Source organism: Fukomys damarensis, unplaced genomic scaffold, assembly GCF_012274545.1.
Source record: "Fukomys damarensis isolate Sample0158 unplaced genomic scaffold, DMR_v1.0_HiC HiC_scaffold_33, whole genome shotgun sequence".
Lineage (NCBI taxonomy): Eukaryota > Metazoa > Chordata > Mammalia > Rodentia > Bathyergidae > Fukomys > Fukomys damarensis.
In genome coordinates, this window is record NW_022900945.1 from 40,034,739 (window position 1) to 40,044,469 (window position 9,731).

The window sequence follows — 9,731 nt, forward strand, 5'->3', positions numbered from 1 at the left end:
TTTTTTTTTTTTTTTGGTTGGTAGAGTTTTTATGACTGTGTCAATGTCATTGCTTGTTATTGGTCTGTTTGGGATTTTTTTTATATCCTAGTGGTACAGTTTTCTTAAGTCATATATATCTAAGAATTTATCCATTTCTTTTAGACTCTCCAATGTATTGGAATGTTTCTAATAATTCTCTAGATCTCTAGTGTCTCTGTTGTACTTTCAGCTTTTTAATTTCTGATTTTGTTGATGTGCGTTTTCTCTTTCTCTTAGGTAAGTTTGGCTAAGGGTTTATCAATCTTACATGTCCTTTCAAATAACCAACTCTGATTGATCGAGCCTTTTAACTTTTTATAGTCACTTTTACTAATTTCCACTCTGACCTTTATAATTTCTTTCCTACTAATTTGGGGTTTCAGTTGTTTTTCTCAGACTTTGAGATGTATCATTAAGTTATTTATTTGGGATTGCTATGTTTTCTCACGTAGGCAATCGTAGCTATAAATTTCCCTCTTAGTGCTACTTTCACTGTACCCCCCCAGATCCTGATATGTTGTATTTCCATTGTTACTGTATGCTAGGAATGTTTACATTTCTTCCCTGGTTTCTTCTTTGACCCATTCATCATTCAACAGTATATTATTCAATTTCTGTGCGTTTGTGTGTTTTCTGTGATTTTTTTTTTTGCCATTGATTTCTAGTTTCATTTCATTGTAATCTGATAGCATGCCTGAGATTGTTTTAGTTATCTTGTATTTATTGAAACATGGTTTGTGGCCTAAATAATGGTATATTTTGTTGAAATCTGTGGGCTACTAAAAAGAATGTATTCTGCTGTTGTTGGGCAAAACATTGTGTAGATACATGTTAAAGCCATTTGCTGTACAGTGTAAACTCTGACTCTGGTATTTCTTTGTTGATTGAGGGGGGCTGGTTGACCTGTCTGTTTGTGAGAATGAGTTATTAAAGTCCCCCACTATGATATCATTGGGGTCAATCTGTCCTTTTACGTCAAGTAGTTTTTGTTTTATAAAATTTGGCATGCCAATGTTTGGTACATATATATTTACAAACGTAATCTCTTCTTAGTGAATTACTTCTTTCACCAGTATGTAGTGAACTTCTTTATCTCTTCTGACCAGTTTTGGTTTGAAGTCAACTTTGTCAGAGATTAGAATAGCTACTCTATGGGAATGTAGCTCTGTGGCACAGCACCTGCCTGGCAAACTCAAGGACCTGAGTTCAATCCTCAGTACTAAAAGAAAAAAAGTTCCTATATCCTAGAATAGCTACTCCTACTTGCCTTCAGGGTCCAGCTGCTTGGAGTATCATTTAACATGCTTTAATTTTCAGTCTGTGTGTGTGTGTTGGTGGAGATGTGTTTCTCCAGACAATATATAGTTTGGTCTTGGTTTTTTATTCATTCTGCCATTCTGTGTCTTGGCGAGAGAGTTAAGACTATTTGCATTAAGTGTTATTATTGAAAGGTATGTTCTGAGTCTGTCATTATAGTGTTTCCAGTGCTTGATTGCTTTGTTTTCCATTTGTTTACTCTTCCAGTGAGATTTATTCTTTCCCTTGGCTTTGTGGATGTTGTTGTCTTCCTTGTCTCTGTTTAGAATTCCCTGAAGTATTTTCTGCAGTACTGTCATGGTGGTCACGAATTTCTTTAGTTCATCTTTATCATAGGATATGTGTGTGTGTGTGTGTGTGTGTGTGTGTGTGTGCGCACGTGCTCACGTGCGTGTGTATTTTGAAGGATAATTGCAGAATATAGTAATCTGGTCTGGTAATTATTTTCTTTCAGGACTTGAAAAGTTTTACTCCATGCCCTCCTGGCCTTTAAGATTTGTGTTGAAAAATCTGATGAGTTCACCCTTACAGATTACCTAGCACTTCTAACAGCTTTTAGAGTTCTCCCTTTATTCTGAGTTTCTAGCATTTTGACTGTGATGTGTTGTGGAAAGGTTCTTTTCTGGTTGTATTTGGGGCTCTTAAATGCTCACTTTCCCTGAGTATCCATCTCCTTACTTGCCTTTGAGGAATTTTCTGCAATAATTTCACTGAATAAATTTTCTGTGTGTTAGCCTCTATACCATCCCCTTCATCAAATTCAGTGATCCTAAAATTTGTTCTGCAGAATCATATAGGTGTTCTTGGATAACCTTTAGATTGTCTCTTGTTTTTTCATTGTTATGGACATCTACCTTGTCTTCAAGTCCTGATATCCTTTCTTCTGACTGATTTCACCTACTGCTGAAAATTGAAATTGTGTTTTTTATTTCCAGAATTTTTGTTTGATTCCTTTCTATAGCCTCTATCTCTTTCCACTGTCTTCCTTAATTCATTCAGCTGGTTCTTTGTATCTTCTTTGAGCTCACTGATCATCTTAGTAATTGATTCATTCACCTGCTTACAATTGTTTTTTGACCTCTTTAATCATTTTAACTATTAGGTTTCTTGATTCTTTGGTATTTCATCCATGTCAGTGTCTTTAGGACCAGCATTTAGGGAGTTATAAATTTTTGGAGGCATACTGTTGCCTTATTTTTTTCATGATTCTTGCATTTAAGTTTGTAGATCAGTTAGGATTTAAAAAAAAAACAACTCTGTAGTATTGTGGAGACATCTTTAGCAAGTGGACTTCTCCCTATGATGCTCTGAGTGTGATTCAGCCTGAAGGCACCCACTCAACCTATTTGAAGTACTAAGTTCAATCCCTAGCACAGCATCGCGAGGTGAGAACAACTACCAGTCATATCAGTATCCAAAGAGCCAACCGCATATCAACATACAATTTAAAATTTGTTTTTAAAATTCTCAACTCTTTCAAAAACCCAGGAAGACAAAGGAATAGTAATAATAACGGATAGGCTAAGAAACAAAAAACCAAAAAATATTAAGAAAATAAAAGAAAAAGTAAGTTTTGATGATACTTTTTTTTTCTGTGGAAATGATAGGGGAGAGAGATTTCAGAGATTGTAAAAGGGGAAGGAAGGAAAAGAGGGAAGAAGAGAGGGAGGGAAGGGAGAGAAAAGAAAAGCAGGCAGGCAGTCAAGCAAAGCAGGAAGTATAGAAATGAAAAGAGAGATATGATATATGGAGATTGGATCCAGTTAATAAACTTGCAGAAACATAAAGCTAGATGACCCAAGAAACAACCTTTGGTGAGAGAGAACCTGACAAACCAAGGTAAGACACTACAGAATCAAAACCAACAGTTAACACCTATGTGCAGTTGCATATACATACGTGCCCCACACATATAAACTAAAAAAAATAGGTTTTTTGTTTTCTAGAGGAGGTTTTTGAGACAGGGTCTCACTTTGTAGTTCAGGCTGGTCCTGAACTCACTATGTAGCCCAAGCTATCCTTGAACTCCCAGCGATCCTCCTGTCTCAGCCTCCCAGGTGCTGGGATTACCAGTGTGTGACACCACACCCAGCAAGAAAATAGGTTTTAATGATGGTATTTATATACAAGGAAAGCAGGGGGAAGAGGGAAAGGAAAGAAGAGATCAGAAGGGAATATACATGGAAAGTGAGAAAGATACAAGGAAATTACACATCATTAATGAACTAACAGAAACACTAATTTAGCAAATGCTGTGAAACAAACCTTGGCGTGGGAGAACATAATGTGGAGTCTGAGCTCTACCCCTCTTGTGGATGAGAATTTGGGTGAGTCCGCCATTGACTGAATTGAATCCCACCTACTAAGGTAAACTCTTCTGTACCTAGGGGTGATGAGGCTGGAGAATCCAGACTGTCCACCGAGTCTGTCACTCGCATAGTCTGTTGGAAAGTCCAGAGCATAGGCTAAAGCTCTAGAAATTTCCATACTGTGATTTTGGAGACATGGTTGGCCAGTGTCTGCGCTCTAGAAATCATCCAATCACCACTGCTCTGGAGAAAAGAAGACCAGGCAGCTGCTTAGTACTGATCGGGTTCATATCCAGAGGTCTCAGGTCCAATTGGTCTTGTCCTGGATTCATTCCACACGTCCCATCGGAGTTGCCAGAGTGTAGCCTCTGTGGGAACTTGGCTTTAGTGATAATAAAAATTCAAACTGAAGCAAAAACACAAAGCTACAGGCAAAAATTTTAACTGGGAAGAAAAAGAAAATGGGGAAAGGACTTTGGCTTGAGGGGAAGAAAAGCTGAAGGAGGCACAGCTCTGAGAAGATCAGACTGCATTATTTGTTGATGTTTATTACTTCCACCTTCAGAAGGCTGACACTGGGCTGGGAATGTTGCTCAGTGGCGGACTGCCTGCCCAGCATGCCTGAGACCTGCAGCCTGCTAAGGCTGTATTCTGTCTATACAACCAATCTCTAATAGTTCTTCCAACTTTCAGCTCACCCGTGATTCTGGCTCTGATTCTTAGAAATGTTTATTTACAGGCCCCCTTCTACATCAATGTCTATACCAATTGCTGGTGAATCTGAGTCTCTGGAAGAAGACAGAAAAGGTGGAGAGACCCTCAAAGTCCACCTTGGAATAGCAGGTATGAATTTGTAGCTTACTGGTATTTTGTGATTTGTAAGAAACAGTACTGCTTGATCTCCCAAAAGATCCCCAAAGGCCTTCCAGATTTAAAATTTTATGGGCACGCAGCCTGAAATGGGCCACTGAATATCAGCATAATTATGGTTAAGCCAGTGCTTTTTTGTCTGTAGTGGTGTGCTCGGACAAATTGATAGGTGAATGTTGCAGTAAACCCCACCCCACACCCCACTGAACGCATCTGCTGCCCACAGTTAGAACGGGAGACTTCGGGACTTTTCCCATTCTACATGCCCAACAGCCAGTAACCTCTCAAGTGCTGCTTCTGTGCCAGAAGTCACTTTCCCTCTATGACTGTCACGCCTAAATATGCACCCACATCACCCAGAGGGCTTGTTAAAACAGACTGCTAGTGCCAATAGCCAGGGTTTTGGACTCAGTGGATAAGGGTTGGTGACTAAAGCCATATACTACATCAAGATCCATTTTTTCCTGGCAAACTTTCAGTAAATCGCCATCTCTTCTAGGAGTTAAAGGCCAGCCAGGTGGTACATACCTGTAGTCCCATCTGAGGCAGGAGGTTTGCTTGAAAGCAGGAGTTTGAGACCAGCCTGGGGAACATAGTGAGATTCTACTAAAAAACAAAACAAACCACCCTCCCCCCAAAAAAGTACGCAAAATGTCAAGTTGACTGGAGGAGAAAAAGACAGAAAAGCTTCTTTCTATCTCTCAAGTTATGTGAGCAGGGTGTGTTATTTGAAAGAACAGAAAGAAAGGTGATGGATTAACATTTTTGCTGCCTTTTCAAATATACAGTGATACAGTTTTTTACAGATAATGATGGCTATGAAATCCTGATTCAAGATTAGCAAGTCCTTTGTCTATTTTTAACCTTTTTATTATCTTCTTTACCCTCAACACTTCTTTACCCTCAACACTTAAATATCCTAAATTCTTTCTTACATTGAGAAAATCACTAACTCTGCATCTTTCTCTATTGCTGTCTTGTAAGCTCCAGCAGGCTGGTGCTTGTTATTAGATAGATAGGTAGATAGATAGATAGACCGATCGATCTAGTAGATTATTTGGTAGCACTTGTTGGCCCAACTGTGTACAATATCATTTATTGAACTGTTGCTATAATATATTACTCAGTTACTCTCCTGCTTCCAAGGAAAAACAGTTCGGGTTTCACCTTAATGAAAACAGTCTTACATTCTGCCAAAGAAGATTACTCCTAGAAATACATCATTGATACCTAGAATATGCATATGATCAGGGAACTACAGTATCAGAAGTGGTTTTAGCAGTGCTTTTTTGCAGATTTACAAACTAATAAAACTGAGTACTACAATCAGTTTCTAAAGAAACGTCTCCTTAGTGCTGCATTCCATGCTGTGTTGATTTGTCACAGACATTGCCCAAGTTACAGCATACACTAGCAACACTAACACTAAATAATAAAGTATTCTAAATAATAAAGTATTAGTTTACTGCTGTGTTTGATTTGGAAGGAAGCAAGATTTATTCAAAAACCAGTGAAATCTGGTAATTTTGTGACAATGTGTAAGAAAAAACCTGGCTTGTTTTTATTTAAGAAGTGCTAGACACAAAAACAGTACTAATTTTAAGAGTGCTGCTAAATGTTATAAAAAATACTATAATTCTTCAGTGAACTAAGATATTTCAGTATTTTCCTTTTAGCTGGGTGCAGTGGTGCACACCTGCAAACCCAGCACCATGGGAGGCTGAGGCAGGAGGACTGTGAGTTGAAACCTAAGCAGGGCAACTTAGCAACTTAGTGAGACCTTGTCACAACATAACAAATTTGAAAAGGTGTGAGGGTATAGCTCAGTCCAAAGCCCCCAGTGCCACATACACACACAAAAGAAGATATTTTAGTATTTTTTATTTCTTTCAATGCATTTTTCCCTTTTACTGATTTAGAGGGATCTGTGTCACTTTCTGACCTATTTTTCTTGATAGTGAACTTGGCATAGTTTACAAATGCTAATTATAATACAAATTGATCATTAACTTATTTGCAATAATAGTAATACCATATTACAACACATTACAGATCTTTCAGCAAAGAGTACCTCTGTTCCCGATGAACTGGGCGCCTGTGGACATTCCAGAACATCAAGCTATGCAAGCCAGCAGTCGAAAGTATCAGGTAGAGGTTAATAGTGAAAGGGAATTCCTTATTGTTCCAAGGGGTCTTGAAACTGCTGTGGTATAGAAGGACTTTAGATTGCAGTGTGTCTGATATTAGTGTCATATCCAAAGTGATTTCTCTCTGACAGGGTATAGCACATGTCATTCCCGGTCATCTAGTTTCTCTGAGTTCTGCCACAGGAGAAATACCTCAGTGGGGAGTACATCAACAGGAATTGAAAGTATTCTAGAGCCTTGTGATGAAATGGAGCAAAAAATTGCTGAAGCAAATCTTGATCCTGCTGATAAAGAAGATGCAGCCTCTGAAAAATTCAACAGGTATCCTTTTAGTTTAATGGATAAATTTAAATGTAATTTTTTGTTTTCATAACATAATAAAAAGAAGGAAAAAACTGTCATTGTTTTCAAAGATGCCCAGTGAAACAGGATTCTGTAGAATCTCAGCTGAAGCGAGTTGATGACACCAGGGTGGATGCAGATGATATTGTGGAGAAAATATTACAAAGTCAAGACTTCACTCTAGACTCCAGTGCAGAAGGTGCGTGGGAAACTGTCAAGCAGAGATTTCTGTAATCCAGGGCTGTCTAGTCCATGTGGTCAGCAGGAAGGAGGCAGTTACATCATGCTGCTACTGCATATTTGTAAACTAAATTTCATGCCCATAAAAATCTCAAGGTAACTTTATAGTTTATTTCTGAGAATGAATATTGAATTTGGAAAATGAATGAATGTTAGTTAAAAATGATCCATTTTAAGGAATGTAGTTCAGTGGTAGAACAAGTGCTTAGCACATGTAAAGCTATGGGTCTAATCCCTAGCACTCCCTAAAAAGGAGAGGTTAATTATAAAGAAAACTTTGCCTTTAAATTATGGTTCAAGGCCTCCCACATTCATGCCCTTAATATCTGCATCTCTGCCTGCCATAATGCTTCAAGTCTGTTATACTATGGAGGGTTGAGACCATGGTCTTAAAACAACAGTGAGTAACAGAATCCTTCAGGCCCTCCTTTGCATTTTTCCTGAAATGAAAATGTATGTGCTCCCAGTTTGAAAAGTACAGTTACACATGCTAGTGTGAAAAGAGAGTACTTAACAATGGAAATGAAAATTTGTAGGAAGGGCTATTTTCAAAACTCAGTTTAAAGAAAAAGAGCTTTAGGAAAGCTGACGAGAAGTAATTGTTAGTATAGCTTTTAAATTGCCTAGTTTTCAGTTAAACCAACTGAATGTGAAATACTGATTACTACAGTATGTTAGGTGACTGTAGTCTAAAGGTTGTGCATATAACAAACATTTTACATGTATATTGCAGAAGAAGGACTGAGGTTATTCGTGGGTCCTGGGGGAAGCACAACATTTGGCAGTCATCATCTCCCAAATAGGTATGTAGTCTAAGTGGTACCTTACTAAAAGTCAGATGGACTGTTTAAAAATGTTTCATGAGCAGAGACCAAAGATTGCAAAGCGTTTATTAGACTAACACTGGAAAACACAAATACCAGTAGCTACATGAAGAGAACCAACAGTTCTTTGTGTGGCTCTCACTTTTCCTTATTTTGAGTGTTTCTTTCACATTATGTAAGTTTGCTAATTTCCTTAAATGTATTCTTAGACTATATTGGTAAAGGACTAGGAGAGCACTGGACAACTTGTGATATAAAAAGGATATTCACAAAAGAGTCTTAATCTAATATTTTAGACATAGCAAAATTTAGACGGAGCAAAATTATATTTTCACCTTTTTTTTTTTTCTGTTTTGCAGTACTGGGGATTGAACCCAGGGCCTCATGTATGCTTGGCAGGTGCTCTACCACTGGGCTACACACCCAGCCCCCAAGTTACATTTTCAGTCAGTAGTCTTATGTGTTGATGAGCATGCTGTACCTACTCGTTAGCATAATAAATAACCTTTCTTGCACTCTTCTTTTCTCCACACCAGAATCTAACATACATACCAATAAAAGTCCTAAACACCAAGCATCTTTTTGGGAATTACTCAAATTCAAAAGAAAAATCACCTGCCAGATGGCTGTATTTTTAGCTCAGTGGCATTGTGCTGGCCTTGCAAGTACAAGGTACTGAGTTCGATCCCTGGTACCAAAAAAAAAATCACCTGCCAGACTTACCACTTGATTCTTGGTACAGGTTGAGTACCTCTTGTCCAAAGTGCTTGAACGAGGAGTGTTTTAGTTTACAGAGATTTTTGGATTTTGGAATATTTGCACTTTTACCAGTTGAGCATCCCAAATCTGAAAACGCAAAACCTGAAAATGTGCTGAAATTTTTTAAGCATCATGCAAGCCCTCAAAAAGTTTCAGGTTTTGAAGGATTTCAGATTTTCAGATTTACAGTGCACCCTAACTGCAGCAAAGAGGTAAACACGGATACAGCCCAGAAATTCTGTTTGTTCGCTTGCTTCCATCACCCCGGCACTGTTTCTACGTAATGTTTACGAAGAGCCCCCTGAACAAAATTCAAGTCGCAGAAATGGGGGAGCGTCCTGGGCCAAGAGACAATCATCATTCTCTTATGCTTAAAACTGGAAATAAATTTAAATTCATTTATTCCATCAATAGTCATTTTAGGGCCAAGGATTTAGCTCAGTGGCACTGCACCTGCCTCGCAAGCACAAGGTCCTGAGTTCGATCCCTGGTACCCAAAAAGAAATAAAGCATTATAAGATGTAAAATAAATGAGGTAAGGGCCGGGGATTTGGCTTAGTGGTGCTACCACCTGCCTCACAAGCACAAGGACCCAAGTACAATCCCTGGTACAAAAAAAAAAAAAAAAGTTTAAAAAAAATGAGGAAACAGGCAAAAGGCATGAAAAGAAAGTTATTTCATCAACCAGGATAACATGGACGATAAACACATGAAAAGACATTCAGCATTATAACTCATTAGGGAAATTTAAAATCACAGTGAGATATCAGTGCACATTAACAAAATGACCAAAATTAAAAATAGTAACAATAGTCATTGCTGGTGAGGATAAAAAAGAACTGGGTCACTTGTATTAATCAGGGTTTTGTGAAGAAACAGAAAACGTGTGTGTGTGTGTGTGT

At 38.2% G+C, this 9,731-nt stretch overlaps 1 protein-coding gene across 1 annotated transcript in view; it reads left to right on the forward strand.

The window, feature by feature from the left end:
• Fam102b (family with sequence similarity 102 member B) overlaps positions 1-9,731 on the forward strand; it is a 61,426-nt gene that overhangs the window by 48,144 nt on the left and 3,551 nt on the right. The window contains exons 6-10 of the mRNA XM_033758074.1: positions 4,387-4,490; positions 6,570-6,665; positions 6,796-6,985; positions 7,078-7,205; positions 7,980-8,049. Of these exons, the coding sequence (XP_033613965.1) occupies positions 4,387-4,490; positions 6,570-6,665; positions 6,796-6,985; positions 7,078-7,205; positions 7,980-8,049 (588 nt within the window). The remainder of the gene's footprint in view (positions 1-4,386; positions 4,491-6,569; positions 6,666-6,795; positions 6,986-7,077; positions 7,206-7,979; positions 8,050-9,731) is intronic.